General features: G+C 63.4%; 3 protein-coding genes across 4 annotated transcripts; 2 read left to right on the top strand and 1 right to left on the bottom strand.

The window, feature by feature from the left end:
* Window positions 1–2,987: 2,987 nt before the first annotated feature.
* On the top strand, window positions 2,988–10,839 carry LOC141964873 (glutamate dehydrogenase 1, mitochondrial-like). Its single transcript, XM_074915723.1, is given in 13 exon segments — window positions 2,988–3,204; window positions 3,871–3,951; window positions 4,450–4,505; window positions 5,002–5,062; window positions 5,703–5,800; window positions 5,973–6,024; window positions 6,027–6,151; window positions 7,826–7,963; window positions 8,137–8,274; window positions 8,980–9,060; window positions 9,527–9,742; window positions 10,031–10,093; window positions 10,726–10,839. Coding segments are annotated over 13 exon segments (1,440 nt in total).
* Window positions 10,840–12,203: 1,364 nt separating this feature from the next.
* Window positions 12,204–16,308, bottom strand: SNCB (synuclein beta). The gene is made up of 6 exons (XM_074915851.1): window positions 16,181–16,308; window positions 15,919–16,046; window positions 14,572–14,610; window positions 14,101–14,219; window positions 13,189–13,278; window positions 12,204–12,952 (listed from the first exon to the last, which is right to left on the bottom strand). The coding sequence occupies exons 2-6, from the start codon at window positions 16,037–16,039 to the stop codon at window positions 12,920–12,922; spliced, it is 402 nt and encodes a 133-aa protein (XP_074771952.1). The 5' UTR covers window positions 16,040–16,046; window positions 16,181–16,308; the 3' UTR covers window positions 12,204–12,919.
* A 769-nt stretch (window positions 16,309–17,077) lies between these two features.
* On the top strand, window positions 17,078–18,698 carry EIF4E1B (eukaryotic translation initiation factor 4E family member 1B). 2 transcript variants are annotated; one of them, XM_074916012.1, is made up of 7 exons: window positions 17,078–17,207; window positions 17,369–17,457; window positions 17,571–17,666; window positions 17,800–17,863; window positions 18,060–18,173; window positions 18,288–18,427; window positions 18,548–18,698. In XM_074916012.1, exons 1-7 carry the CDS (start codon window positions 17,190–17,192, stop codon window positions 18,660–18,662), a joined length of 636 nt encoding a protein of 211 aa, XP_074772113.1. In that variant the 5' UTR covers window positions 17,078–17,189; the 3' UTR covers window positions 18,663–18,698. The 2 variants fall into 2 exon arrangements, with proteins under 2 accessions (XP_074772113.1, XP_074772112.1); XM_074916011.1 differs by having other exon boundaries at window positions 18,060–18,427.
* Window positions 18,699–27,148: the final 8,450 nt, after the last annotated feature.

Here is a 27,148-nt window from a genome sequence, read left to right as displayed (position 1 = left end):
CACACTCCGCTCCCCTCCCGGTGTCGTCGCTGTTACCGTCCCGGGAGCCCCCCACAGCCCCCCCGACACCCCCCAGTATCTCCACCCCGTATCCCCCAGGGACGGTCCCGCCGGCACCCCCCGGTGCACTCGGGCACAGCGGGACACGTGGTCGGCACCGGCCTGGTCAGGGGGTCCCCGACCCTTAGCGTGAGTCCCGTGGGTGGGGGGTGGCAGCGACACAGAGCCCGGTCCCCCTCCTACCTGGTGATGGAGATGGCCGCTTCCCTCCCAGGCATCACCGGGGCGGGGGGGGGCTGCACCCCAACCAGCCCGAGGGACGGCGACAACGTGCCACCGCGGCGGGGATGGGGGTGGGTGCCCGCGTACCCCTCGCCCAAGGGTGGGGGAGGACGGGGAGGGGAGAACGTCCCCGGCTCCCTCCCAGCAGCGCTTGCCTCTGCTCCCGGGCTCAGGCTTTGTCTAACTCCTTCCCACGCACTCCCGCTCGCGCTGCAGGGGGGAAGGCGGCCTGCTCGCCTCGCCTGCATCCCTGCATCTCCCCCAAACCCTCCAGCATCCCCCCAAAACCCCCACAGCTGCTCCCCATCACCCTATAGCATCAGATTTCACACACACACACACACACCCCAGGGATGTCAGCGCCGGGGCAGGAGCTATATAGATCTATAGAGTGGAGGAGGAGGGTGTGCTAACATTAAGCCCAAAACAGGGGAACCCCATCTTGTGGCTAATGTTGGCACAGACACCCCCCCGGACCTATAGATCTATAGGATGAGGCCAGTGCAATGGGAGCTGGCACACCTGGTTGCTTGGAGACAAGGGAGGTTGGAAATGCTCCTTCCAGTAAACAGCCAGTCTGGAACAAAACCCCGAAGGCTAAAAATAGGGAGGCAGGATATTGAAATAAAACAAAAAGCGTTGCTTTACCCACCCTGGGGCAGAGCAGGGCACCCCCATGTCGCCACCAGGCACCCTAATGGGGGAACAGGGTGGATGGTGTGGGGGTACATCGCTGTACCCATCAGTGTGTCCCCCCCTCAAGGTGTTTGTCACCACCCATATGGTCCTGTGGGCTGGTCCCAGTCTGGCAGCATTGACTGGGCCCAGTTGCCTGCTTGCAGTGGGGGGGAGCACAGTGTGGGGCACAGGTATGGGTTTATAACCCACACTGCATGTGTGAGATCACACCCCAGGATGGGCACAGACCCTGGGGGACACAAGGGACACCACGGGTAGGATCTTGTCCTGGCAGAGGAGGGGACTGAAATGTCCCCCATCTCCTGGCCAGGACTTTGTCACAGGGCAGGGGGCTGTGGGGTCACATCCGTCTGCCATTTGCTTCCACCCGCTGCTCTCCCTATCCCCATCTGCATCTCGGCACCCCACACGTCCTCTAGCCAGGGCGGGGGTGGGTCATAGGGAGCATCCTCCCCTCCCCACAGGCAGCCTTCATCCCAAGCCGGCTGCCTCTTCCTCCTCCTCTCCCCACCCGGGCACTTCGGGGCTGGCAGGAGAACAATAGCGAGGAGGATGAGTAAGATGGTCCCCATCGCCTTGGCAACGCACTCCCGCGCTGCCGGCGTGCGAGGAGTCAGGCAGCTGCCTGAAAAGCGCATTCTCTCTCTCGGCGGAGGGGGCTGCCGGCACAGGTAGCATGGCAGCCCCCTCCTCGGCGCCACGGCCCACCTCCCACGCCCGCACGGGCAGCGCCACGTGAACGCGCCGGGCTCCCCCACAGCCGCCAGCACGCCGCCGGCATCCGCACACGCCGGTGCAGGCAGACACACGCGCCCGGCACACGGCTCGGCCCAGGCTTGGCCCCTCGCCATGTGGCTCGCCGGTGCTAGGTTGTGCCGGGATGCGATGGAATGCAGCTGACAGGGTCTGGCTGGGAAATGTGTCCCGTGTGGGGCTGCCCGGTGGGCAGGTGATGGGTTTCCTGGTTCTGCTCACAGCCATGCTGCCTTCACGCACGGCTGCCCACGTTATCTGCGGGCAGGGCGGCTGGGCTCCGGAGCTGACGGGGTGCTGGCAAATGGGAACAGCAGAGGATGCCCGGGAGCACCGGGCTCCCATTGCCACATGTGTGTCCCACATTGCCCTCCAGGCTCCCCTCCCCAGGACAAGCCGTGCTGCCAGCAGAAGGACCGTCGGCATGGCCAGAACTGCGAGTGCCTTGGGATGGCAACAATGCCACTGTCAGACCCAAAAGCACCAAGCACCCGAAAAATAGCCCTGCCTTCGTGCCAGGCACTGGGAGGGACCCAATCTCTGCCAGCATACTCCGCCCTGGCTGCCCCAACACGCTGCCCATGGCTGGGGTTGACCTGCCCGAGCCCTGCAGGGTGGGAGGGCACCGTGGCCCGGACACTACAGCCCAGTGGCCAAGCACCGTGCCCTGGGTGCTCCTGGGTGCAGGCAGGGCCCCAGGGCAGGCAGGGACACAGCCCCAGGGCTAGCTGGGGGGCGCAGGGAGGGACAGTCCCTCACGCGGGGATGGCGGCGTGGGGCCGCGCAGGCCCCGGGAGCTGGGCGAGCTCCCCACTGTGCCCCGGCACCACGTCCCGCTCCCCCTGCACCTGCCCTGCACCGCCCCTGCTGACCCCGCCCTGCTGACCCCACCCCCTGCTGACCACACCCCCTGGGGGCATCTTCTCCTGTGCAGACTCTGCCCACATCATCTTCCCACCTCCCATTGGCCACAGAATCCACCAATCAGAAGAGTCTTGAAGTACACACCCTGCCCATGTCCCACTCCACAGCGGCCCCCCATGGCCATCCCGGTGGGGATCAGCCAATCAGAGAGCCGTTTGCTGAAGGGCGTGCCCTCAGCCACCCAGGGCACCCCTTATTGCCCTCTGCCCGGGTGGTGGGGTGGGGGCAGCCATGTTGGGGGTAGCAGGGAGGTGGCTGGGCTGGGGGAGCCCCATGGTGGCGCTGGGGTGGTGCCGGGGCACGGCCGGCCTGGCGGGGTGCAGCCCGCCATGGTGGAGGCCTTCTACAGGCGCGCAGCCGCCAGGATAGAGGCGGGAGCGGCCCAGCAGGGCGAGCTGCCCTGGCTGCGCGTGATCCTGGAGACCATCCGGCGCTGCAGCCACGTCCTGGAGGTGGCCTTCCCCCTGCTCAGGGACAGCGGTGCCTGGGAGGTGGAGCGGGGCTGGCGGGCCCAGCACAGCCAGCACCGCCTGCCCTGCAAAGGGGGTGAGGCAGGGAGCCACAGCCCCGCTGCACGCTTCTGCATCCCGGCCCTGCGGCATGGGACTTGGCTGGGCTTGCCCCGCCTGGCTCGGGGAGCGGGGAGGCTGAGTGGGAGGCATCTGCATTAGCACAGTGGTGGTCAGGATGTGTACAGAGGTGCCCAGGAGGACGCTGTCCTTGAATGCATCCCACAGAAGGACGGGAGGCACCTGGGGGAGGCAGCTCTGCCAACCTCAGCTGCAGCCCAGCTGCTCCAGCTCGCACCGGAGCACAAGAGCTGCGTGGCTGGCAGCCAACCTTGTGTGCGTTTGACTCCTCATCCTAAATACCATACACTTGCTGCCCTCAATATACCTCAAAGCAACAACAGTTGTTCTGAGCCTGCTGGGTCCCAGCCTCCTGTCCCTTCGCCCTGAGCCTGAGGCTTTTGCCATGCTGCAGCTGCACTGTTTGAGGCGCTCACCACAGCAAAGGCTGTGGGATGGCTGGCAGGTAGGAAGCTGTTTTTCATTCTGTGGTGATCTGGAAGAACAAGTCTAGCTGAAGCATTGCTGATCACCTATTGTGACTAGATGCTGCTGTTTCAGAAGAGTCAAAACCTTTCCTACAGTGTCTCCGTGCCATTTGTGGTAAAAAGGCAGGGACTCTTCACTTCTCCTCCTTTCCCAGGGGTTCGTTTCAGCAGCTCAATGGGTGCCGATGAAGTAAAAGCCCTGGCTGCATTAATGACATACAAATGTGCCGTAGTGGGTAAGTACAAGAGGAATGTAAAGCATGTGGTGACTTGGGCATGGGATGGGGCTGTGATACAGTGAGTCAGAAAAGCTTGTGAGGTGCTTTGAAAATCAGAAGTGCTCCAGAAGTGCAGGATGTTCCTCTGGGCACGGATGTGCAAGGGCAAGGCTTGCTGGGGCTGCAGAATACGCCACTGGCAGTCTGGGATGTTTGTGTTAATCAGGGAGCATCAAGCATCGTGCTTCTCAGATGCAGTCTCTGTGCTTGGGTTGTCATGGATTCAGCTCTGGCTGGTGGTGTTTGTGGCAGGCTCAGGGCCCATATCCTGTCCTGCCTTTGGCTCTGCTCCGCAGAGGCCACGTGGCATTAGAGGGGAGCCATGTGCGGGGTCGGGAAGTGCTGGCTCCTTGCCTGGATTCGCCAACAAGGTCACGATTGCCATAGTCACCTCCTCCCCCGGGGAGCAGATGAGCTGGCAGAGAACATCTGTCTGCCTTACCCGTTTTTTTCCAGATGTGCCTTTTGGTGGTGCCATGGCAGGTGTGAGGATTGATCCAAGTAAATACTCGGTGAATTCACTCCTCTCCTCCCTCCGCCGACAGACCATAACTCACGCTCCATTTGCACAGCCCTCCCTCTGTGTGTATCACAGCAGTGCACTCTGACAAGCGGGGGGAGATGTTTGTGGTGAGTAACACTCACCCAGCAACTGTGAAAAGCAGCTTTGGGTGGGAAGAGGGGTGGGGAGCTCTGGTTTATGGGTCAGCGCATCTGGCCAGAGACATGCTGAAGGAGTCTGGAGTAGGGATGCTCCTGCTGCTGCCTGCTGTGCTGGGGGAAGGTACAAATCAGCGAGGGGTTGGAAGAGCAGTGAGCAAAGGCACCAAGAGTTCATACATCTATTTTTTTCAATCCAGGGTCCCCAGCTGCTGTGAATTAACTCCCTGGAGATGTCAGGGTGTGCCCTGTACAGGCAGAGCAGGGCAGCTGCCAGATGCTATACCATGGCTCTGTGATTTTTCTTGAGGCCTGTAGTAACAACTGTGTTTTGATGTTCTTGTACAGGAACAGGAACTGGAGAAAATAACGAGGCATTTTCCCGTAGAAATGGCCAGGAAGGGATTTAATAGGTGAGAGTTGTTTTGTCCCAGTTCTGTAAGCAGTGTGTGGCTTGCAGGCAGGGGAACAGGCAGTGGCTGCCTGGTTGGGCAGGCACAGAGGCTGCCACTCCCTCAATGCCTGTCAGCAGCACTCTCTGCCCTGGTACTCTGCTATCCGATCACAATTTTGCTCTGTCTGTGCTGTGGATTTGGAGCAGAAGGAGCCTCCTCCAGCGCCAAGCACTGTGGGTCTGGCCCAGGGTGTCTCCCAGTTACTGCTGGGCAGGGTCTCACCTGGATGTTACCCTCATTCCTGCCAGCCTGCGCAATCACAGGGAGGGAGGAGTGAAGGTTTCTCCTGCCTCAGTGTGTGACAGAGAGCTCAGTGGGTGCTGGTCACCAGGCAAAGACCTTTACATTATTTCTTTACTTGGAAGTACTGAGAAGGAACACATCAAAGACCCTGTGAAAGCCGAAGTTATTCATGCCTGAGAGAAACTGAGGAGACCCTGGGTCATGGGCAGCATCATGCTTTGGTCAGGGGACTCCTTGGTGTGCCCAAGAGCATGACCAGCTTGCAGAAATCATCTGGCTGTACACATGCCATTGGTTGGAGCAGAGCAATCAAATTGCAAAGACAGGATTTGACAGATTTTTCTAACTCTGTAGGATCTGGGATTGATGTGCTGGCCCCTGATGTCAATACTGGAGAGCGGGAGATGTCCTGGATAGCTGACACCTACACCCACACACTGGGGTACCGCGTAAGCTCCAGCAGTGCTGGTTTGGAGCCAGGGATGCCTTGGGCACTACGAGGGTTTGAGCCCCAGAGGCTTAGGAGAGTGTGAGGGAATCTGAGGCTTGGGGAAAGTCCTCTCTAGAAGACTTGCTCCAGGTGAGACCTTAACCTTCTCTCTCCCCACCCTGGCCTTGCAGGACATCAACACCCAGGTGTGTGTGACAGGAAAGCCCATCAGTCAGGGAGGCATCCAGGGCGACACTCCGCCACAGGGCGAGGGGTCCTGCATGGCATCGAGAGCTACATCACCAACACAGAGTACATGGACTGCACTGGCCTGAGCCCCGGCCTGCCCAGCAAGACCTCTGTGCTGCAGGTGAGCACTCAGCCCCGCCAGAGCTTTGAAAAGGACACTTCCTCAGGACCTTTCTGCCCCTCCTCTCCAGAACAGCTTTCAGTGTCACCTCCTGCAGTGCTGCCTGGACATGATTTCCCAAATCTCTCCTCACCCTGTGACAGCTGGCACTCTTTTGAGCAGTCTTTCAGACCTGCAGTGCACGAATCTGTTCCTAAGAGCTGATCTCTTAGAAACTCAAACCAGCAGTCCAGGGGTGCTGCACTGCTCAGCCGGCACAGGCATTCCCAAGGTTTCTCTGTAGCCATCCTGTCTGAAAACACTCATACAATGGAAGCTGCGGCTGACCCTCACCTGTGCAGTGGGCAGAGTGACAAGGTGGCAGGACACAGGGAACTCTGCCAGACTAGATGGAAAGAGGCAACCCCAGCAGCAATGCTGCATTTCTATCGCCTCCAAACCACTCGTGGCAAGCCGTGATGTTACCTATGGCAAAAGTCCTGCTTGTGGGTGGAGCCTCGGTCTCTTCTGGGTGCTCTGTGGGTCTGGCCCACACTGGCCTTGCCTTGCTCAGCAGCCTGGGAGCTCGGTGGGACCCTGAGGGTGCCAGCCCTGCCTTTCCCCTCTCCTCCCAGGAAGGAGCATCCCTTCCCCGCAGCCCAGGGCCTGCTCACTGCTGCGGTGAGGTGCTTCCCCCTGCTGTAGCTCCAGGAGCTCCTGCTCCCGGCCAGGCACTGCTGCCCCGATCCACTGCCCACTCTGCCTGCAGCTGCCCGTTTCCTGCTGAGGCCACGGCTCTCTGCAAGGGAGAAATAAACTGGAAACCACGCAGCTGAAGTCTTGCCTGCGGCCAGCACTCTCTGCTTTCCTCCGAGCGCTGCTCCCTGCCGCAGCTCCCTGCCGCGGGGAAGAGGCTTCGAACCGAGGCTGCACCCGGAGCTGCTGCCCGCAGTGCCCTCGGGAACGGCCCTGCCTTTGCTCATCCTTTCCTTTCCACACATCCTTCTGCTTCACTGATACGGCAGAGAAGGAGAAGGCTGACGTCCTTGGCTACCGTGTGTGTAATTGTGCTGTGTTTGGGAGCTGTTTTTGCAGTCTCAGGAACCACTGTTGCTTTTAGGAGCTTTACCAAGCTGGCACTTGCTTTGGGGCACACGGTGCAAAATCATCCGTTCCCGTAAGGAGAGCTGAGCTACCCCCATGGCCCTGCCCTGTGCCAGTGCCGTGGCAGCCGATTGCAGCCCCTCAGCATGAGGTGCAGGAGGATTGCTCGGATGTGCCTAGATGCTGTATTGCTCGGATGTGCCTAGATGCTGTGTGCTGTCCACCAAGGGACTGGGTTTCTCACTGGATTTGTTTTCTAAGATCAGCTCTTAGAAACTGAACGACATGCTGTGCTTGGAATATCACGTCCAAGAGCTTTGGAGGTGATAAAGACAAGCTGAGCTGGAAGTCCTTATCCCATGGGTTCTGCTTTTCACAAACCTCTAACTACCCAGGAAGATCTCTGTCCTGCCAGGTCCTAGTCTCCATCCAGCCAAACCCAAGAACTGCTAGCTAGATCAGGGGTTCCTGGTTGTGCTTCTCAGCTCAGGCTCCTGAGAGAGGGCCATTACCAGAGCAGCAGGTCTGTTTGCAGTGTTTGTCCCCACAGTTTCCCTCTCCCCAGACCATCTCTGCTCTGTGTTGCTGTAGGGCTTTGGCAAAGTGGGGCTGCACACCATGAAGTACCTGCATGAGTACAGAGCCCACTGCATCTGTGTTGGGGAGACAGATGGAACCATTTACAATCCCAGAGGCATCGACCCCAAGGAGCTAGAAGATTACGAGCAGGTGAGTCAAGCCCAGTCAACCCAGCCCCTGTTCTTAGGGGCGGGTGGTCAGTGCCTGTCTCTGGCACACCCACAGAAAAGGGGGCTGCCCCTCATCTCCTGAAGAGCCCAGCTTTGAGGGCAGTGCTCACCACTGCCAGGCTGGGCCCAGCATGACTCTCCTGCTCATTCCAGGGTCACGGCACCATAGCTGGCTTTCCAAAAGCAGAGTTCTATGATGGCAACATCCTGGAGGTGCCCTGTGACATCCTCATCCCTGCCGCTATTGAGAAGAAGCTCACGGGGCAGAATGCACCCTGGGTGCAAGCAAAGGTACAGAGTACTCGTGCTACACACTCTAAACAGGCCCTGCATCAGTACACGAGTGACGGCAGCCCAGCCAAACCTCCATTTTTGGCACTCAGCACCTCAGGGATGTGTCCCATCACTGCACTGATAACTTGACCACTGGGACAGAGGGACAGGGCGTGAGGCACGGGTGGCAGATCACATAATTTAGCAGAGGAGAAAAGCCCAAGCCCTTCCCTTTGCAGGCAAGGAGCAAGGATCACTGGAGTGACCTTTGCTGGCTCTTCTGGCATCCTCAGTCTTCATTGCTGTATCAGATCCTCCTCCCAGGGCAGAGGAGATCTTACAGCTGAAGGTACTGGGTGTCACAGTGTTGACACTGAAAATTATAGGCAGCAGATAAGAGTGAGCGAAACAGAGGACTGCTACAAATACCAGCTTCCTCCCTTCACTGTGAGCTCCAGGGACCAAAGGACAGGGCGGGCTGGGGCCTGGAACTCCGCCATGGCCAAGGTCTTTTGCAGGCTGAGCCCTTATTCATTCTGAGTGAAACACGAGGTCTGAGCTTTTGCTCATCCTGAACAGCTCCAGTGGGGAAGCGAGTGCCCAGACCCCTGCCACCAGAAATGACCTGGTGGGGGGATCCCAGCACTAGGAAAAGCAGCCTGGAACTGATTTATTATTTTATTTCTTCCACCTATGTCACCTCTGCTCTGCTCGTGCTCTCAGATCATTGCAGAAGCTGCCAACGGCCCCACTACACCAGCAGCACACGAGATATTCCTGCAAAGAAACATCCTGGTCATCCTGGTATGTCCATATGTTGTCAGCTGCTTCGATGTGGATCCAGCCAGGCTCTGGGACCAGGCAGCACTGATGGTGTTGTCTCAGTCAGCCTGTTCCCTGCCTTGCCCCCAGCTCCTGAGCACTTCTCAGATGCTGGTTTCCCTTCTAAACCCTTCTGGTTTTTGGCTGCAGCAATGGTAGACCATGGGGCTCCTGGCCAGCACCGGGATGTCCTGCAGCCACTGGTGGCCAACAGCAAACTGTGCCACATCAGACGGGGTGTCAGAGCAGCGGGTGTCTGCTCAGAGGCAGTGCAGAGCCACTGTGGCTCTAGGATTTGGCCATCCAAGTAACCTCAGGCCTGTCCCTGAGGGCAGCACCCAGGGGTATGGGGAGGGACCCAAGGCAGAGGAGGGGAGATCCCCGGATCAGTCATGTGTCTCGGGGTCACCCTAAGCAGCAAAACTGAAGCGTGTACTGCCCTTGGCAGGACGTGTATGTGAATGCAGGTGGTGTGACTGTATCCTTCTTCGAGTGGCTGAAGAACCTGAACCATGTTAGCTACGGCCGCCTCAGCTTCAAGTATGAGTGGGACTCCAGCTACCACCTCCTGCAGTCAGTTCAGCACAGCCTGGAGCAGTGGCTTGGCAAGTCCAGAGGGGAGATCCCCATCATCCCATCCCCACAGTTCCAGGCCCATGTGACTGTAAGTGCCTACAACCATGGAGGGTTGTCCTGGCTGACCTGTTTCACGTTCCCAGACACTCCTGTCTGCTGTCTCAGTGCTGAAAGCTGAGCTTTGGCACACACAGAACCCCCCATGCACTCATCCCACTGATGGAGGGGATGGGGTGGAGATGCTGTGTGTAGTGCTGTGTGCTGGAACCTGCTGCACCAGCAGTGGTCCTGAGCTGAGCAGAGGGGCTTGATAAATGGGTTTGAGGGGCCAACCTCTAGCTTCTCCCACAAAGGATTCACTTGTTGTCCCCCTCAGGGTGCCTCAGAGAAGGACATTGTGTATTCGGGACTGGCCTATACCATGGAGCAGTCAGCCAAGGTACCTCCAAGGGCTCTTTGCCTTGCCCATCCCTGCTTGTGGGCCCATTGCCTCGCTGCAGAGGCTCTGGGCTGTATTTGAGGGGTGCCCACACACAGCACCCCATCACCACTCCTGGCAGGGCAGCACGAGGCCCAGTGGTGGCTGTACCCACACTTTGGGCAAAGCCTCATGCTCAGCAGGGTCCCTTGCTGCTGCTGGGTCCCTGCCACCCTCTCTCCATTCACGCAAACCCCTGTGCCCCATTTCCAGGGTTTCTGAGATGAGCCGGGGGTGCAGTGCTGGGGGGGGTTTCTCGTGGCACCCCTCAGGGAGGCGGCTGCATGCCGTGCTCAGCAGTGGGCACCTGAAGCCCACCCGTGGGTGCAGGGCCTATCCCCAGGGGAGCGCCGTGGGGCAGCAGCGGGAGATGCAGCTCCAGACCTGCTCGTAGGTGGCTCCAGGTCTTACAGAGCCGCTCCCTTGGTCATTTGACACGGGGGTGACATCTACCCCCTTGGGTGCTCCTGGGGTCTGGCCTGGTGCTCACCTGCGTGGTGCTGCCTGCACACTCCTCACTGAACCCTCTGTCCCCCCCTTTCCCCCAGACCCTCCCAGCACACACCACCCTCACAGCTCTCCTCTCTTTCTAGCAAATCATGACTGTGGCTGCAAGGTACAACCTGGGCCTGGACCAGAGAACCACTGCCTACCTGTGCGCTCTGGAGGTGTTCACCATGTACAATGAGGCTGGCTTCACCTACTGACCCAGCATCGGCAGGGCTGCCCCGGGCCTCGCTGCCAGCCACACGGTGAGGGTCATAGTCCTGCTGTGCAGGGACACTGCGTGCGGTGCAGAGGGGACACCCCTGTCTCTATAAATGGTTGGTTTGAGCACATTGTCTCTCTCTGCTGCCTGGCTCTCAGCTCTCCTGGGCAGGGGGGGGCTGTCTTCCCCCACACCCCCTCTGCCCCAGCCCCTTTACAGCCTTCCAGACACTGGAGGAAGCTGTGTTGATGCTGTTTTGGGTCTGCTTGCCCACAGCTGGCAGAATTGGATAAAGGAAGCAAAATATACAATTAACTCTAGGGGAGGGGGCAGCCCACAGCACAGCCAGCCCCAGAAACAGCCGTCTTGGTCCATTTAATAACACACAGTGGGCGCTGCAAGTACTGCTGCAACTGGCGCAGACATGGGGAGCAGAGCCAGGGTGGGGATTTGCAGGCATCAGCAAACCTGTTGTGTGTCCGTGCTGACTGCTGCAGCTTCGGTCTTTGCCGGCAAAGCTGACGAGCCAGCACGAGTGGGGGATTTAATCTGATATTCATGGCAGGGAAACTCATCCCAGACTCTCACCCTGGCCCATACTGCAGCCAAGGGGCTGGAGGCTGGCTGGGGACTTGGGCTGTGTTGGTGGCCCTGCCCTGAGGGGGCTGAAGGCCCAAGGACAGCACTCTGGGGTGGGCACAGGACCCCCTGCTGTGGCAGGCATCGCTCCATGGTGCATGGCAGCCAGCTGCCCTTGCGGTGGTCACGCTGCAGCTGAGCAAGCCACGGGTGCCAGCCATGTCCCTAGACCCCTGAGGGGAGCAGGGTCACGCAGGAAGGTGGGGATGGCAGAGCAGAAGCTCCCCATTGCTCTGCACAAGGTTGGGGCGCATCCCTAGGAGGTACCTTACAAACAGCAGCACGGTCCTGCTGCAGGGAGAGCTGGGGCGAGCCTGTGACCACCACCTGAACCCCCTCTGCTAGCACAGCCAGTGTCTGCAGGGAGGGAACCTCAAGCCCAGACTGTATCTAGCCTTGTCCTCAGCCCCAAAGGGCCCCTGCATTCACCTGTGGATGCAAAGCACTGCAGCCAGCACACAGGCTGGTGGCACAGGGACATGGCCTGCACCCCAGGCCTCAGCCAGAGCGTGGCTGGAGGCCCAGGGCACGGTGACCTTCTGCTGACACAGCAGCGAGCAGACAGGAAGGCATTTTGTCCTCACAAAGACCCAGTCCTGCCCACTCCCCCAGACTAGACTCAGCAAGTCTGCCCCAGCCCCTCATTCCTCTTCCCAAAACTCTCCCTGCCACCAAAGCGCAGGCCACCCCTCTCCCCAGGGAACCCACAACCAGACAGGGGGCTACAGACAGGAGTTGGCTTTATTCACGGACACGGGGGCAGCTGTGTCACTGGCAGCTGCCCTCGTATTGCACATCCAGCGACGAGGGCGGGGGGATATCCATGCCACGTCACAACACAGCGTCGGCACTACGGGACCTCGGGGAGGGCGCAGGCACCGCCACCACCCAGCAGGCTGGGGAGCGGGCTTGGGCGCCAAGGGTTCACAAAGGCAAAAGACCCGTCCACCCATAGATAGAGAGAGATATATAAAAAAAAATAGTTCCACAATGACCAGAGCAGAACCACAGGGACACGCGTGCAAGCAAAATGTACAGCAGCCCGCGAGCAGGTAAACATGCTTTGTACAGACACAGACACACCAGGACGCAGCCAGGGTTTATGGCGCTGGGAGGGATACAGAGCCACAAACCCGGGCTTCACAGACACACGCACACACACACGCACACCAACCCCTGCGGGCAGTGCCCACGGCTCGGGCACGTGCCAGGGCTCGGGGGCTTGGACATGGCGGGTTTTTCTCACTGCTAGACACGGTACAGAGACACGGACACGGTCCCTTGGAACGGAACTGGAGGAAGAACTCGTGAGCGAACAGGGCAGGGACACCCCTGCTCCTCCCCGGCATGCGGGCACCGGCCAGGGCCGGCTGGGGAGGAGCAGGGGGCTACCGGCGGTTCGTTGTGCTGCTGGTGGAAGAGGCGAGGACAGGGGTCCATTATGCCTCTGGCTCGTATTCCTGGTATTCCTCCTGTGGGGTGTGGAAAGAAAGAGCCGGTGAGAGATCTCAGGTCGGGCACAGAGCCCTTGTCCCCCCCAGCCCTGGGCCAGCCTGCCCGCGGGGCTGCAGGCCTGTGTGCGTGGGGCACCTGGGAGCAGGCAGGCTCTGGGCTTTGCTCTGGACAGCGATGGCCACCAGCACGCTGAGCACTGACAGCCTGTGCCCTCCACAGCACCCTGCACCCCTCTGCCACCCCGTCCCCTCACCTGCGGGGGCTCCTCGTAGTTCTCCCCCTCTGGCTCCAGCAGCGGCTCGACCAGCGGCTCCTCAACAGCCTCCTGGGCCACCTCCTCCGGCTGGGGGTGAACAGGGGGGTCAGTCACATGCAAACAGCCCCCTCTCACAGCATCCCACTGTCCCTGCCCCTGCCAGACCCAAGAGGGGCAAGGGGCGACCTGGCAGAGACCAGCAACACACCCGCCATATGGGGGTCTCTACATGGGGAACATCAGTTGGGGGGAGCAGCGGAGACCCCAGGCACACACCAGCCCACCAGGCCGGGAGGTGACAGGGGGGCTCTGTGGGAGCAGGGTCTGGGTGTGCGTGTCCCCGCACCGCTCCCAGCCCTGGCCCCAGGGCCCCAGGCAGGTGATGGGTGCTGGCAACATGTGGGTGCCGGGGGGGGGGGGGGGGAGTGCGGAAGCATCCTGCATCCCTGTCAGGGGTGGGTGGTGCTGGGTAACCCCTCCCCAGGGCTGGCAGAGCGGCTGACAGGAGGAAAAAGGGGGGGGCGGCCGATCCCCCCATGCAGCGGCGGTGGCCTCATTTCTTCAGCTGATGCTATTTTTGGGCTAAGCTGGAAGCCGACGGCTCACGGGGGGCGGCGAGATGCGAACCCCGCCGCCCCTCCCCACCCCTGCACTCCCGCAGCTGTCAGGTCACCTCGCAGCCGCTGGAGCGATGCGTCGCCGGCCGCCATGCAGCAGCCCGCGCACGCACACGTCCGCAGCATCCACGCACGCAGCCGGCACATGGGGGGCCCTGGAGCCTGCCCGGGGCAGTTGGGGACCCTCGGGGTCCCTCCCACAAGGCTGAAGAGCAGCCGAGGGGCTCCCCGCCAAGCCTGGGGAAGTGCCAGGCTCCCTGCGGTCGTGACAGTGGCTGGGGGGGGGTCTCACCTTCAGGTCCGCAGGGAACTCTTCCTTCTTCACCAGCCCAGTGGCCGCCGCGATGTTGCCCGCGCCCGAGAAGGCTGCTTCACCCAGCTGGGACGCCTGCTCCTTGGCTTTCTCAGCCACTGCAAGAGCCAGGGGTGCCCATCAGTGCCCCCCTCCCCATACCAGGGAGGGGTGCTCAGCCATGGCTCCATGCCCTGCATCACATGGTGGGGGGGTGCTGGGGGGGGGGCTCTGGGCAGGATCAGGCCCTCCCTGCCTCCCTGCCCAGGAGCTGGGGAGGGGAGGGGGCCGGGACACTGCTCTGCAGCTGGGCAGGGAGTGTGAGCAGCCGCCGCAAATCCTTCGTTGCGGGCCCTGTTATATAAGAGGCTTTAGCCGGGTGACATCAGCCCCTCAATTAGCCTCTGATCTCGTTAGACATGCTCTTGGGGCTGGAGGGGTACCGCGGCAAGGAGCTGGAGGAGACCATACCTGAGGTGACGCCTTGCACCACACCTTGGGTTTTACTCCCTGGGGGTAGAAAGAGACAGAGTTGGGGTTAGAGAGGCCAGCGGCTGGGCTCTGCCATGTGCCATGCCCAGGAACCTGGCAGGGCTCTGGGAGCTGGGGCTGCATCCTGCCCACACCCCAGGGCACCGCCGTGTGCCAGGCAGGACAGAGACCCCGGGGTCCAGTGCCATGCTGGGGCACGGTCGGGCAGGGTGAATGTCGGCTGGGCCACCGAGCAGAGCAGGAGCTGAGATCCATACCCAGAGCTGGTGCAAACATGGCACAGGAAGCCCCACAGCCGAGTGGCCCAGGGCTGGGTGCTGCCACTGGCCATGCCACCCTGCCAGGCTCCCTTCAGGCAGCGTGACTCTGCCCGCAGATGCCAGGACATCCCCCAGGATGGGAGCGGGGTGTCTGCAATGGGGGCAAAGGCAGGGTCTGGGCAGCTCCTGCGGGATGGGGCTTCGAGGCACTCCTTGAGCTGCTGGACCCCCGTTCCAGGGCACGCACCCCTGGACAGGGGTAGGGGTCCAGGGCAGGCACCCACTACCACCCGGAGGAACAGCTCCGGGGCCTCAGCCCTCCCCAGAGCTGGTACCCCCCGGAGCGGGATGGAGCCCCAGCCCTGTGCCCTCCCTCCCGCTGCGGGCAGGGGCAGCCTCAGCTCCCCCCACCCCGAGCAGCCCACCACCACAGCCGGGCACACTGCCTGCCCAGGAGCTGCCTGCTCCCTGCCTGCGAGGTCCTCTAGGACTTGGCCCGAATGGACCCCGGCCCCGAGGGGCAGCACGGAGGGACCCCCCAGCCGCCGGCTGGGTGCTGGAGAGATGCTGGCAGAGCCGGTGGCGCGGGATGCGCTCCAGGACACGGCCTCTCCGGGAGGACAAACGTGTCCCCAGTCCCTCTGCTCCGAGCCGGGCACATCCCAGCACGGGGGTCACCACCTCCATCCTGCCCCAGAGCATCCTCGGCGAGGAGCCACGGGGGCTGCAGGGGGGCCGGTCCCCGGGGGTCCCACCCACTCAGCGTGGGGACCAGCCTCGATCCTGCCACCGCCCGCGGGGCCCCATCCTCCTGCCTGCACATCCCCTGCGGGCACCGGCCCTCTGCCCCCGGGCACCCCGCCGGCAGGGTGGTCGTGGCGGGGGAGGGGAGGGGGGGTGCTGGGGAGCGGGGCCGGGGACGGGTCGAGGGGGAGCAGGGGGCTGGGCTGGAGGACGCAAGGGCAAAGGCAGGAGCGGGCAAGGGCAGGCAGAGGGGGCATGCAGGGGACGGGCAGGGATTAGCCGGGGGACAGGCAGGGAGCAGGCAGGCCGAGCCGGCCCTTACCGACATAGAGCACCCCCTCCTTGGTCTTCTCGGCGGCCTCAGCCACCCCCTGCTTGGTCTTCTCGGCGGCGGCGACCACCCCCTCCTTGGCCTTGGACAAGCCCTTCATGAACACCTCCATGGCGGCTCTGCGGGGAGAGGCCGCACGGCTTCACCCCGCCCCGGCCCCCCCCGGCCGCGCTCCCGCCCGCCCCGCGCATCCCCGCGGCCCCGGCCACGCCGCCCGCCCGCCCGGCCCCCCCGGCCCCGCCGCCCGCCCGACCTGGCTCGCTGGCGGCGGGGACGGGCGGGCCGGGCCGGGCCGGGCCGGGCTGCGGCGGGGCGGGCTCAGTGCGGCTGTGCCGGGGCCGCGCCGCGATGCGCTGCGCCGCGATGCGCCGTGATGCGCGGGGGGGACCGGGCTGAGCCGTGCCCGGCCGTGCCGAGCCGTGCCCGGCCGCCCCCGCCCCGCCCCGCCGCGGCACCCCCGGCCCTTCCCCGCCCCGGCCCGCGGGCTCCGTCCCCGCACGGCTTGGCGCCCCCCGGGCGCTCCCATCGCGTCGCACCTTCTCCCCGTCCCCACCCGCCCTGGTCCCGTCCCACGCGGTCCCCACGCTGTCCTGGCCCGGTCCCCATCACGCCCCATCCCCATCCCGCCCTCGCCCTGTCCCACCTCCTCCCGATCCCATCCCCTCCCCTCTACAGGCTGTCCCGATCCCATCCTGTCCCCTTCCCACTCCTGCCATGTTCTACCCTGTCCCTATGCCATTCCCGTCCCCCATCCCATCCTCATCATGTCCCTCTGCCCGCCTCATCCCACCCCATTCCCATCTCACCCCGTCACCACCCCATCCAGTTCTGATCCCATCCCCTCCCCACCCCATCCTACACTTTCCCATCCAATCCCATTCCTATCCCGTGTTATTCCCATCCCATCCCACTTTGATCGCACCCTCCCCATCCCATCCCCACCCCCCATCCTGACTCTACCCCCCCCTGCCCTGCCCCATACCACACCACCTTGATCCTGCCACACCTTATCCCATCCTACCCCCCATCCTGATCCCATCCCACCCTGAGCCCTTGGCCTCATCCCTCAGCTCCCTGCGAAAGGGGGGGAATCCCCCCATTTCCCTACTCCCCAGGAGGGGCAGGCACCCCCTGGCACCCCCTCCCCAGCACACCGCCCTCCCACCCCACCAGCTGCAGCTGGGATGGCTGCCTCATCCCACCCGCCTGTGGGCACTTAAGAGCCGGGGGCGGCCCGGGGCGGGGGGGCTGTGTTGGGCAGGATGGCTACTGGGGAGCAGGTAGGTGCTCTCCCTGGGGCTGGGCCTAGCAGCAGAGCCCAGGCAGCCCTGCCATCCCCTCGGCTGTGGGATCCGTGCCACGGTGTGGGGGTCGCTGGGGGGCTGTAGGCTCCCTGCTGGGGTGGCTGTGGGGCTCCTCCAGACTGTCCCTCCTTTCGCAGAGGAGGCAAGAGGAGCGGCGGCGGCGGAGGGCTCAGCAGCAAGATCTGCTCCTGGCAGAGAGCCTGGGCAAGCACCCCCTGCAGAACAGGTATGGGGGGGGTCTGGCCATGGGCAGCCTCTCCCAGCATTGAGAGGGGTGTGCTGGGGCTGGAGGGGGGTTCCAGCATGGCTGACCCCCCCCATCTCTCCTGCCTTCCCCAGGTGGGCGCTGTGGTTCTTCAAGAATGACAAGAGCAAGATGTGGCAGGCAAACTTGCGCCTTGTCACCAAGTTCAGCACTGTGGAGGACTTCTGGGCGTGAGTGTCTCATGGGTGGGCAATGTGCCCCCTCTGGAGACTCCCTGGTGGGGGTGTCTGGGCCAGAGGAGGGTGCTGGGCGTCCCTGAGACACCACTTCTCACCGGCTTCTGTGTCGTCTCTGGTGGTGCAGGCTGTACAACCACATCCAGCTTGCCAGCAAGCTCACATCTGGCTGTGACTACTCCCTCTTCAAGGTGAGACACCCCCTCTGCTGCAGTCCTTCCTCAGAGCCCCTCGCAGCACCCACCATTACAGGGGCACACTGGGTGCTAGTGGGGCTGGCAGGGTGCCCTGGCCCAGGACGGGAAGCCTGGCTGGGTGCTCGCAGCACCCTGAGCTGGGTCTGGCCGGGTGCTCAGTGCCCCTGACCATCGCCTTGCCCATCCCTAGGATGGCATCGAGCCCATGTGGGAGGACAGCCAGAACAAGCGTGGTGGGCGCTGGCTCATCACCCTGGCCAAGCAGCAGCGGCACACCGAGCTGGACCGTTTCTGGCTGGAGACGGTGAGTGTGGCCCCGCTCGGGCTGGCCTGCAGGGTCCTGGCAGTGGTGTTTCCCCCTGCCCCAGCACGGAGTCCCAGTGGGGACTGTCCTGGGCCCCCCTTCTCTTCCCGGCAGCTGCTGTGCCTCATCGGGGAGATGTTTGATGAGTACAGCAATGAGGTGTGCGGGGCCGTCATCAACATCCGTGCCAAGGGGGACAAGATAGCCATCTGGACCCGGGAAGCAGAGAACCGGGAAGGGGTCACCCACATCGGGTAATGTGGCTTCGGAGGGAGGGTCTGTGTGGGACCAGGTTTGGGGGAGGGGGATCTCTGGGCAGGGAACCAGCGGGAGAAGCGCTGCTGTGCTGTTCACACAGCCCTTTCCTCCCCCAGGCGTGTCTACAAGGAGCACCTGGGCCTCTCGCAGAAGGTGGCCATTGGGTACCAGGCCCACGCGGACACGGCCACCAAGAGTGGCTCCCTCAGCAAGACTAAGTTTGTGGTGTGACTGTGGGGGGAGCGGGGTGCTGCCTGCAGGGTCCCCCTGTCCCATCCCACAATGAATGTCTGCAGCTGAGTGTGGTCTGTGTATCCAGGGCTGGGCCAGGACTCTCGCACCCTGGGGTGGCTCTTGCTTGGGAGGGCGATGATGTGTTGCTGTCTCCTGTACCTGCCCGCTAAGTGAGAGGGGCCAGGGGCATCCTTGTGGGTTTGGGGCACAGCGTCTGTCCCCCTGCCTCTCCCAGTGCCTGGGACCAGTGTCCCTCTGCTCTGGGGTTCCAGAATAGTCCCCAGGAAGAAACTGGGCTCTGTCCTCCCCTGGCCAAGGCACAGGCACAGCTTGCTGCCCTGCGAGCTTGGGCGTGGGAGGTGGTACCAGCGCCCAGCTCCTCTGGGCCAGCTCAGCTTGGGAACATGGTCCCCATCTCTCCCAAGCCCCTGTGCACCGGTGGGATGTGGGTCTGCCTTCTTGGGGAGAGCAACTCCCCAGTCCAGGGCTGCCTAGTCCCGCAGGGTCGGTGCTGGGGCTGCAGAACTGCATCATCCCCTCACCCCCATGCTGCCCACCTCAGGCTGTGTTTGCTCATATCCCCTCCCACAGGCACCTGCAGCACAGGTCGCATGAAACTTTTTTGCTTCCTAAGGGTTTATTGGTGCCAGACTTGCAGGTTCATAGCCCCAACGAGCCCCAGGAGTTTGCTGACTCTTCTTTTCCATGGCCCGTGCCCTCTGCTGTTCCTCCTGACTCTTCTGACTGCAGAGGGGGTCCCTTAGTCCTTCCCTCTCCCTACTTCAGCATAGCCCAGCCCACGCTTTGTCCTTTAATCTTTTATTTGTGTTTTTGATTTTTGGATTCGTCCTTCCACTCTGCCTATTCAGGTTCTTGGGGTGGAGCTGCCTGCTCACCTCCTGACAGTGCTGCCTGCACTTATGCCCTTGCTGCTGCTCTCCTCCATCCCCTCCAGGAGCACGCAGGCAGCTCCAGCTCAGCCCAGGGTTGCACCATGTCCAGTGCAGCACGTCCAGCCCATCTGTCCCTCCCCGTGAGTCCAAAGTCAGGGCCACTTGTCACCCACCGCTGCGTGCTGCCCTGCCTGCACCTGGGTTTTGCAGAGGGCTGGTTCTGCAGAAGGACGACTCCGACGGGCTGTGCTGTGGCAGCTGCCTGAGGCGTGTCTGGCCCCGGTGCTGCAGGCGGGCGCTGCGGCTGTGGCACCCCGGGCTGCCCGTGGCGCGGCCCGGCGGGCTCCGGGGGAGCAGCCTGAGCCCTGCCCTGCTCGGGGACGCCGCACGGAGCGGTGTCCCTGGGACTCGGCTGCCCTTCTCCAGGGCTACCAGCCCTGTGGCTCCCCTGGGGTGGCTGTGCCAGGGCTCTGCCTGCCCTCTGCCACCCTGTGTTGTTCCCTGCGCCAGGAAGACGTGTCACCGGGGAGGGGGTTCTTGTTCCTGGCACAGAGTGTGCCCGGCCGTGTCCCTGGGGCCTTGTGTCCCGCGCTGGGCCTGGGCTGTTTCTCTGCGCAGGTACAAGGGGGACAGGACCCTGCTGCCCTCCTCTGTAGGGCAACCAGGGCAAGGGTGCTGCAGGCCACGCTGGCCCCGTGGCTGGCAGCAGGATCCGGCAGGCAGTTGTCGGGGGGACAGCAGTATGGGGGTGTCCAGCAGGCCCAGATCTGGGCTGCCTGCAGGCGGGGGAGCCGGGGGAAGGGGGGCTGCCGCCTGCCCTGCCCGCGGTCGGCCCGCACGGGCAGCGCGCGCTGCCTGCACTGCCGGGCCCTCGCCACGCGATGGTGCCGCTCGCCCGGCCGTGGCCAGCTCGGCACGGCGGGGCTGGCAGCCTGCCTTGCCCGCAGCGGGGTACCTTCTGCCTGCGGGGGGGCAGAGCCGCCCCGGCAGTCCCCCCGCGTGAGAGGCTGGCAGGAGCCACGCGTGGGGCTGGCAGGGCTGGAGCTGAAGGGCGGGAGGTGTGGGGGGTGCGTGGGGTGCTGAGACCCCCCCCAGTCCAACGCACCATTAATGGTCTCTCCTCCCCCCCTTCCCCAGCAGTGGCAGGATGAAGTGGGTGAGGACCAGGGACTGCCCCCTCGACCCCCTCCTCTGCCTGGCATGACCCCCCCATAGCCCCCACCTGGCTCTGGGGCCGAGCCCCTGCCAGGCCACACTGTCCCTGTCCCCTCACCCCATGGTAGGTGCAGCAAGGGGGCTGTGGGGTGCCCTGCGCCCCGCCATGTGAGGAGGCCGAGGGTACGTGGGGGGGCTGGTGGCAGGGGCTGCCGTGGTTCATTGCCATTCGCACGCAGCTGCCGTGGGATTCCACTGGATTGGGAAAGTAACAGGGGCCACTTATCTCTATGGGTTTATGGGCTCCCCGCAGCCCAGCCTGGCCGGGGGGCTGGCAGTGCCCACCCAGAGCCCACACTTTGGGGACATGATGGCTTCTGTCCTCGGGTCCTGCACCCCAGAGTCTCTGCCTGAGGGGCGGAGGGTGCTGGGAGGTGGGGGGCAGTCGGTGACCCCCTGGGTGGCCACAGCAGTTGCCAGGAGCCACCCAGCAAGCAGAGCAGGACCAGGGCTGCCCCCAGCCTGTCTCATGCTGGGCAGCTGTCCCAGCTGGCAGCCGAGCTGGCAGCCCTGTCAATAATCATAATTAAAAATTAATACTAATCAAAAGGGAGAGGCAGATGGCAGCAGACATGCGGCAGGGCTGCAGGTGGGGACGGGGGGCACTGGCAACAGGGGGGGACAGCAAGGACAGGAGGGTCTCAGCACCCCACGCTGAGGGGGGAGTGTGTGCAGTGGGGACCTGTATCTCCTGATATGGGTCAGGGTGCTGTGGGGTTCAGGGGGATGGGGGGGTGCAGAGTAAGGGACCCACATGGTGCAGCAAGGATAAGGAATATGGGGCTGGGGTTGCTGTGGGACACAGTGGGGACAGGGACAGCAGCACGGAGCTGGGCTGGCGCAGGGATGGAGACCCGGATTCCCCCTCTCCGGGCGGTGCAGGTCAGTGGTGCTGGGTGCTGGTGCAGGGTCACCTTGCCGGTGGCTGGCGTGCAGCCAGGGCCAGGGACTGCCGGCCCGCACCTCGGCTCGGCAGGCTGCCAGCCTGGCCTCTCCCTGCGCCACCGGCTCTGACGGCTCTGGCAGCGAGGACAGATCCTGCCTCCTGCCCCCCCAGCACGCAGCTGGTACCAGGATGGGTGCAGGCACCCATCCCATTGCAACCAGTGGGTGCTGCAGGATTAAAATCCCCCAGAGTAACTGGGGAAGGAGCTGCTGGCTCCGTGGAAGGGTGCGTGGGCCAGGGAAGAACAGGCAGCGCTGGCTCACCGTGGGAGTGGGCAGGCAGCGCGGCTGCTGGCGCTGGGGCTGTGCCACAGTGTTCCCGTGGTGCCTGCACCCATCTCCCTGCCCCATCACTTTCCTGGGGGCCACAGGGATGTTCTGGGCCCTGGCAGGGGGTACATGGGCATGCAGAGGACCTCCATCCCTGGGTACTGCCAGCATCCCTGGGGGGACAAGTCCCCACGAGGTGCCCGGTGCCCACCCTGCTGGCCCCTGGCGAGAGCCCAGGCTGAGCTCACCCTCCATCCAGAATCACCATGGCATGTGAGGAGGGGTACCCAGGCTGAGGGGTACCTACAGCACATTGTTCCCATGACAACCTCCCCAGAGACAGCAGCCAGTGTGGGAGATGTGGGAGGCGAGGGGCCCACAGACCCCTCAACGCTTGGGGTCCCGCTCCTTGCAGGACACAGCGGGGTGCAGCAGAGGGGCTGCACCCATGGGTCTTGCTCCTGTCCTCAGGCTCTGCCTGCCTCATCCTGTTCCCTGCCTGCTGTCCCTGCATGGCAGTGCCTGTGCTGGGCTGCTGCCCTCCAGCAGCTGGTTTGCACTGGGCGGGGGTTGCAGAGGGTTGGCATGGAGGGGTCTGTGTGGAGGGGAAGGAGTTAAGTAACTGCAGGGCTGTCCCCAGTGCCAGAAGCAGAGGAGGGGGAGAGGGGGACAGTATCTCCTGCCCTGCGCCTCAGGGAACCTGTACCTGAGAAGGGTCCCTTGCTGTCACTTCTCATCTGGGTAGCAACCAGGCTCCTGCAACACGGCTGAGCACTCTCCTTCCCCGCAGGGACGGACTGGCACTTCCCGCTCGGCAGAGGCAGGGGGGGAGCAGCCGGGTGGCATGGGGACAGGGACAGGAGCTGTGTGGCCACAGACCTGCAGGCATCAGACCTGCAGGCATGGCTGCAGCACGGTGCTGCGGCAAGCTGCAGGCAGTGCCCTGCTGCAGGCAGAGCTGTCCCTGCCACCCTGCCGTATGTTCCCTTGGCCACCACCCCTTTAGGGTTTGCTCTGCTGGCCCCATGCCATGGTCTGGGTGGCCCCTGGCTGACTGGCATGTGCTCACAGAGCCCTGTCGCCCCCAGGGGCCATGCCCATGCTGTCCCCGAGCCTCCAGCATGGGCACAGTGAAGCCCCTGCCCACAGCCCCATCCCTTGGCTCCCCCAACATATACCACCAGCTCCAAGGGATCAACAGCTGGGAAAAGGGGGGGGTCCATTAGCACCCCCACATCCTCCTGGTGTGGCACAGGGACCAGCCACTCTCCTGGCTCCGTGAAGAGCAGCTGCCAGCCCTGGCGCTGTTGGGGCACAGGGTACATGGTGGGCGGTGCCACCTGTCCCTGTCCTTTCCCTCCTGGCCCTGTCTGCCCTCGTGTCCCCTTGCAAGGGGCTGGTGATGCTGCAGCCCACAGCTAGCCCCTGCCTGCACCCAGCCAGGGGGCTGCCAGGCTCCCTGCCTGCCCGCCCCAGCGACACGTCTCTAGCTGGGAGGGCTGGTGTTTCCCAGGCGGTCGATGCGCCCATCGATCCCGCACAGCTCCGTCAGCTGCTCTCCCACCACCCTGCTAATTAATTGTCTGCTGCTGCTGCGGAAGCTCCAGGCACTCGGGGTGCCTGGGCTGCCTGCACCCTGCCCTGCCTGCGAGCTCACAGCCCTTGCCCCACACACAGCCTGGAGGCCCCATGGGAGCTGGCACCCACCTCAGACCCACACCTGACCCACCTGTGGAACAGAGAAGGGGTCTGTGTCAAGCTGGGGAGGGGGCTGGCAGGCCCTGGGCTGGGGTGAGGTGGGGGGCAGCACACGGCCACTTTCAGCCCTGCCATCTGCCCGTGTCCAGAATACCCTCCCTCTGCTCACAGCCGTGCCCTCCCCAGCCTGTGCCAGCCCCCAGCCAAGCACGGGGGACAGGGACGGGGACAGAGACCCTGCCTTTGTACTGGGCTGTAATGAGATTTCTGCTTGGCTGCCTGGATAGAAAATCCCAGCCAGAGGATGCAAAAAGCTTCTCCAAGCCCCGGCAGCCTCCTGCCCCAGCCCGGAACACATGGAGATGCCCCACCCCAGCACCCACAGCGCTGCTGGGGGGCATCCGACACCAGCTCTGTCTGGGACCACCCACTGCACTGGCTGGCACAGGGTGCCCATGGCATGTGCAGGCCAGTGACTTCGCTACCTATTCACCCCACTCCCCCTGTCCCAGCCCCATGCTGCCACTGGTGCAGCCACCCCACGCCCAGGCTGGGGGTGTCCGGCACACCCGTGAGAACCTGCATGCCACCACTAACACTGCCCGGTGAGGCAGGGTGTCCACAGGACCTGTGTGTGCAGGGTGGCACCATGCTGTGCCCCAGCCCCTCCAGCCACCCTGGCTTTCCCCCATGACAGCAGCAAATCCATCTCTTTAAAAAGTGGGGAGCAGGCACTGGGGGCTGTGAGAAGTGGGATGTGTCAGGATGGGCTTTGCTGTGTGTCTTAATGGAGCCCTTCCCGCCCCCGGCGCCATGCACCGTTAATCTGCTCTTGCAAATGGCTAATTTTGAAAATCCTCTTATCAGAATTCGGTCCTCAACATCCATATTTATTTACTTTTCATATTCATTATCTTTCTGTTCCTCCTGCAGTTGGAGTTGTTCTCACCAGCTCCGTTTCCGAGCATCCTCATGCAGGATGAGGCGCAGGATGTCCCACGCCATGCCGTGCTGTCCCATGCCGTGCCATGCCACGCTCTGGCACATGTCCCTCACACGGCACACGTGTTCCTCACATCCTCAGCTCTGCCATCAGCAGCAGCAGTGCACCCTCCTGGCCCCAGCACCCTGCACAGCCCAGTCCCCGTCTGGCGCCAGGGTCCCGGCCACATCCTGCTGGCGGGGCTGGGCATTATGCATTGTTTATTCGTCAGCACCTTCCCCGTTTGTAACTCAATTAAGCAGACGGCGGTTTTGCTAATACAATGGTGTTTAATATTCAACTTCCTTAAATACCACAAATGGATGGGGAGGCAGCAAGCGGGTGATCCATTATACATGAGCTCAAATACCGATTTTAATATTTGATGGGAGTTTAGAAAATCTCGGGGCTGTCCTTGCCGGCGGCTGCCGGGGCCAGGCAAGAGGTCGGGCACAGCGTGGGCAAGGGGATCTGCTGGGCCTGGCAGTGGGTGGGAGCTGCCTTGCCTTGGCTGGCCCGGCCAGACACGCACCTGAGGAATGTGGTGAGGGAGGAGTGGTGCCAGGGTGGTGACATCCCTAGGGAGGTGGCAGCCACAGCCCGCAGAGCCTGGGTACCACTGCTCACTGGGTGATGCCCTCCCTCCACCTCCACCCCAATCCAGTTTCTTTCAGGAGAAAGCCCTGGCACAATGGCGGTAGCATGCGGCTGAGCCATGACCGTGGCATGCTGGAGAAGAGAATTAATTTTTAATTCCATCTTAGTTACTCTGAGTAATAATCCATTTACAGCACCCAGTGGGGCCAGTGCTTCTGACATCCCCCTGGGGCTGCAGCAGTCACGGGACACCCAGGCTCTGAGCGCTCTGTGCTGGGGGCACCAGCCTGGCTGAGCACCGCGCTCCCCTCCTCAAAGCCCCCGAGTCCCGCGGCTCCCCATGTGCTGCCATCCCAGTGGATGGTCAGGGGGTCCCGGGTAGCCCCGTGGGCATGAGCCAGGCTGGCACGGCCCCTTGGCAGCAGGGCTCAGGGCTCCGGCAGCTGTGGAACAGGATCCATCTCATCCGTCCCCTTGGCTCCTCCTCAGCAAGAGGGAGAGCAAGCGGAATTGAAAGTGATCTTCCCAATCTGTATTAATTAGAGTCTATTAATTCGTCAGTGCGCCCTGCCGCTTCCCCACTGACGGCCTGGCCATGCCGGCCCGCGGTGCAGGGGGGACGTGGAGAGTGACGCTGCGTGGCCTCAGTACCAGTGTGGCACGAGCACGTGGTGAGGGAACTGGGTGAAGCCATGGCAGGACCGGGCACCACCAGCACCCCGGGGCAGGCGCCGGGGCAGGGAGGATGCGGTGGGCGCCTGGGCGGTGGGAGTGTTGTTGCTGGCACCGCCGGCACAGTGCCAGGAGCGGAGCTGGAAGCCGTCCCGGGAGAGCGGCGCAAGGAGCAGATGGGGCTGGCACCGCACCGGGGGCCCCGAGTCCCCTCCCCGCCGCGCTGCCCCGGGCCAGCACCGTGCTGGGTGCCCTGCGCTGGTGCCATCCCATCCACGCTGGGTACCCCCGCCTCATCCTGCCCCGCTGCCTGGCTGGGGGGGTCTGGCCACCGCGGGAGCCCGGGCTGGGGGTCCCAGTGCTGCAGAGAAGCTGGTCCCGGTTCCCATGGCAGCCCCCCGGGAGCTCACGTGCAGCGCGGTGACTTCAGCAGGAGCAGATGGAGCCGCGAGGAGTAAAAACATCCTGTTTCCATGCAAATGCCATCAGTAATAATGAGCCAGCCTGAAGGAGGTGGTTATCACCGCGCCAGAGCTCTGCCCACGGTGGGGCTGGGGGTCTCCTCTGCCGGCTGGCCCCCACCAGTGCCCGTGCGGGGTGTGTGGGAGCCCAGGGCGCTGCCTGGGGCAGCACGTGGGGACGGGAGTGGGCACCCATGGGTGCCACCCCGCGTGGGCTGCTGTGCCTGCACACATGGCCGGTGCACAACTGTATGGGCACGGGAGGACCCCGGCAAGGGGCGTGATGGTGGGAGAGGGCTCTGGCCGTGCCCTGGGGCCTTGCTGGCCGCAGCCTGGGCTCTGCCCGGCCCCGCCGGCGCCGCGTCGGATGGAGGCCACGGCACAGCCGGTGCCACCCGGGAGAGCCGCGCTGGCCTCACACCTGCTTCAGCTCTTGAAGGCGTCAGAGCAGTTGTTAATTGTTCCTGGAGCTGCTAATGAAATTATCGCTGCACGGCACTGGGAGCCGCTGCCCGGCCCTGCCCCTGCCTGGCCCCTGCTGCTGGGGACGGGGCTGCTCGGCACCGCTGGTGCTGGCTCTGGCTCCTGCGGGGCTTAGGGAGCACCTCAGGCACCCCAATGCAGCGTCACCCCTCTTCACCCCTCGCCCCTTGCCCACTCTGCAGTCTGCCCGCCGCTGACGGCAGCACTGCTCGCCGGGCACCTTGGCTGGGTGCAGGGACGGCAACGGGGAGGGAAGGGGCCGCATCC

Source organism: Athene noctua, chromosome 12 (genome assembly GCF_965140245.1).
Source record: "Athene noctua chromosome 12, bAthNoc1.hap1.1, whole genome shotgun sequence".
In the NCBI taxonomy this organism is placed as follows: domain Eukaryota; kingdom Metazoa; phylum Chordata; class Aves; order Strigiformes; family Strigidae; genus Athene; species Athene noctua.
This window is presented reverse-complemented; position numbering and strand designations above follow the sequence as displayed.

Bases quoted from the DNA above. Each gene is read 5' to 3' on its own strand.
- SNCB (XM_074915851.1), bottom strand. From the start codon at position 16,039: ATGGAGGTGTTCATGAAGGGCTTGTCCAAGGCCAAGGAGGGGGTGGTC. The intron at 14,611-15,918 runs GTAAGGGCCGGC...TTCTACCCCCAG, and splicing joins GGAGGGGGTGCTCTATGTCG to GGAGTAAAACCCAAGGTGTG. The intron at 12,953-13,188 runs GTGAGGGGACGG...CACACCCCACAG, and splicing joins ACTACGAGGAGCCCCCGCAG to GAGGAATACCAGGAATACGA.
- EIF4E1B (XM_074916011.1), top strand. The intron at 17,458-17,570 runs GTATGGGGGGGG...TGCCTTCCCCAG, and splicing joins AAGCACCCCCTGCAGAACAG to GTGGGCGCTGTGGTTCTTCA. The intron at 18,428-18,547 runs GTAATGTGGCTT...TTCCTCCCCCAG, and splicing joins GAAGGGGTCACCCACATCGG to GCGTGTCTACAAGGAGCACC.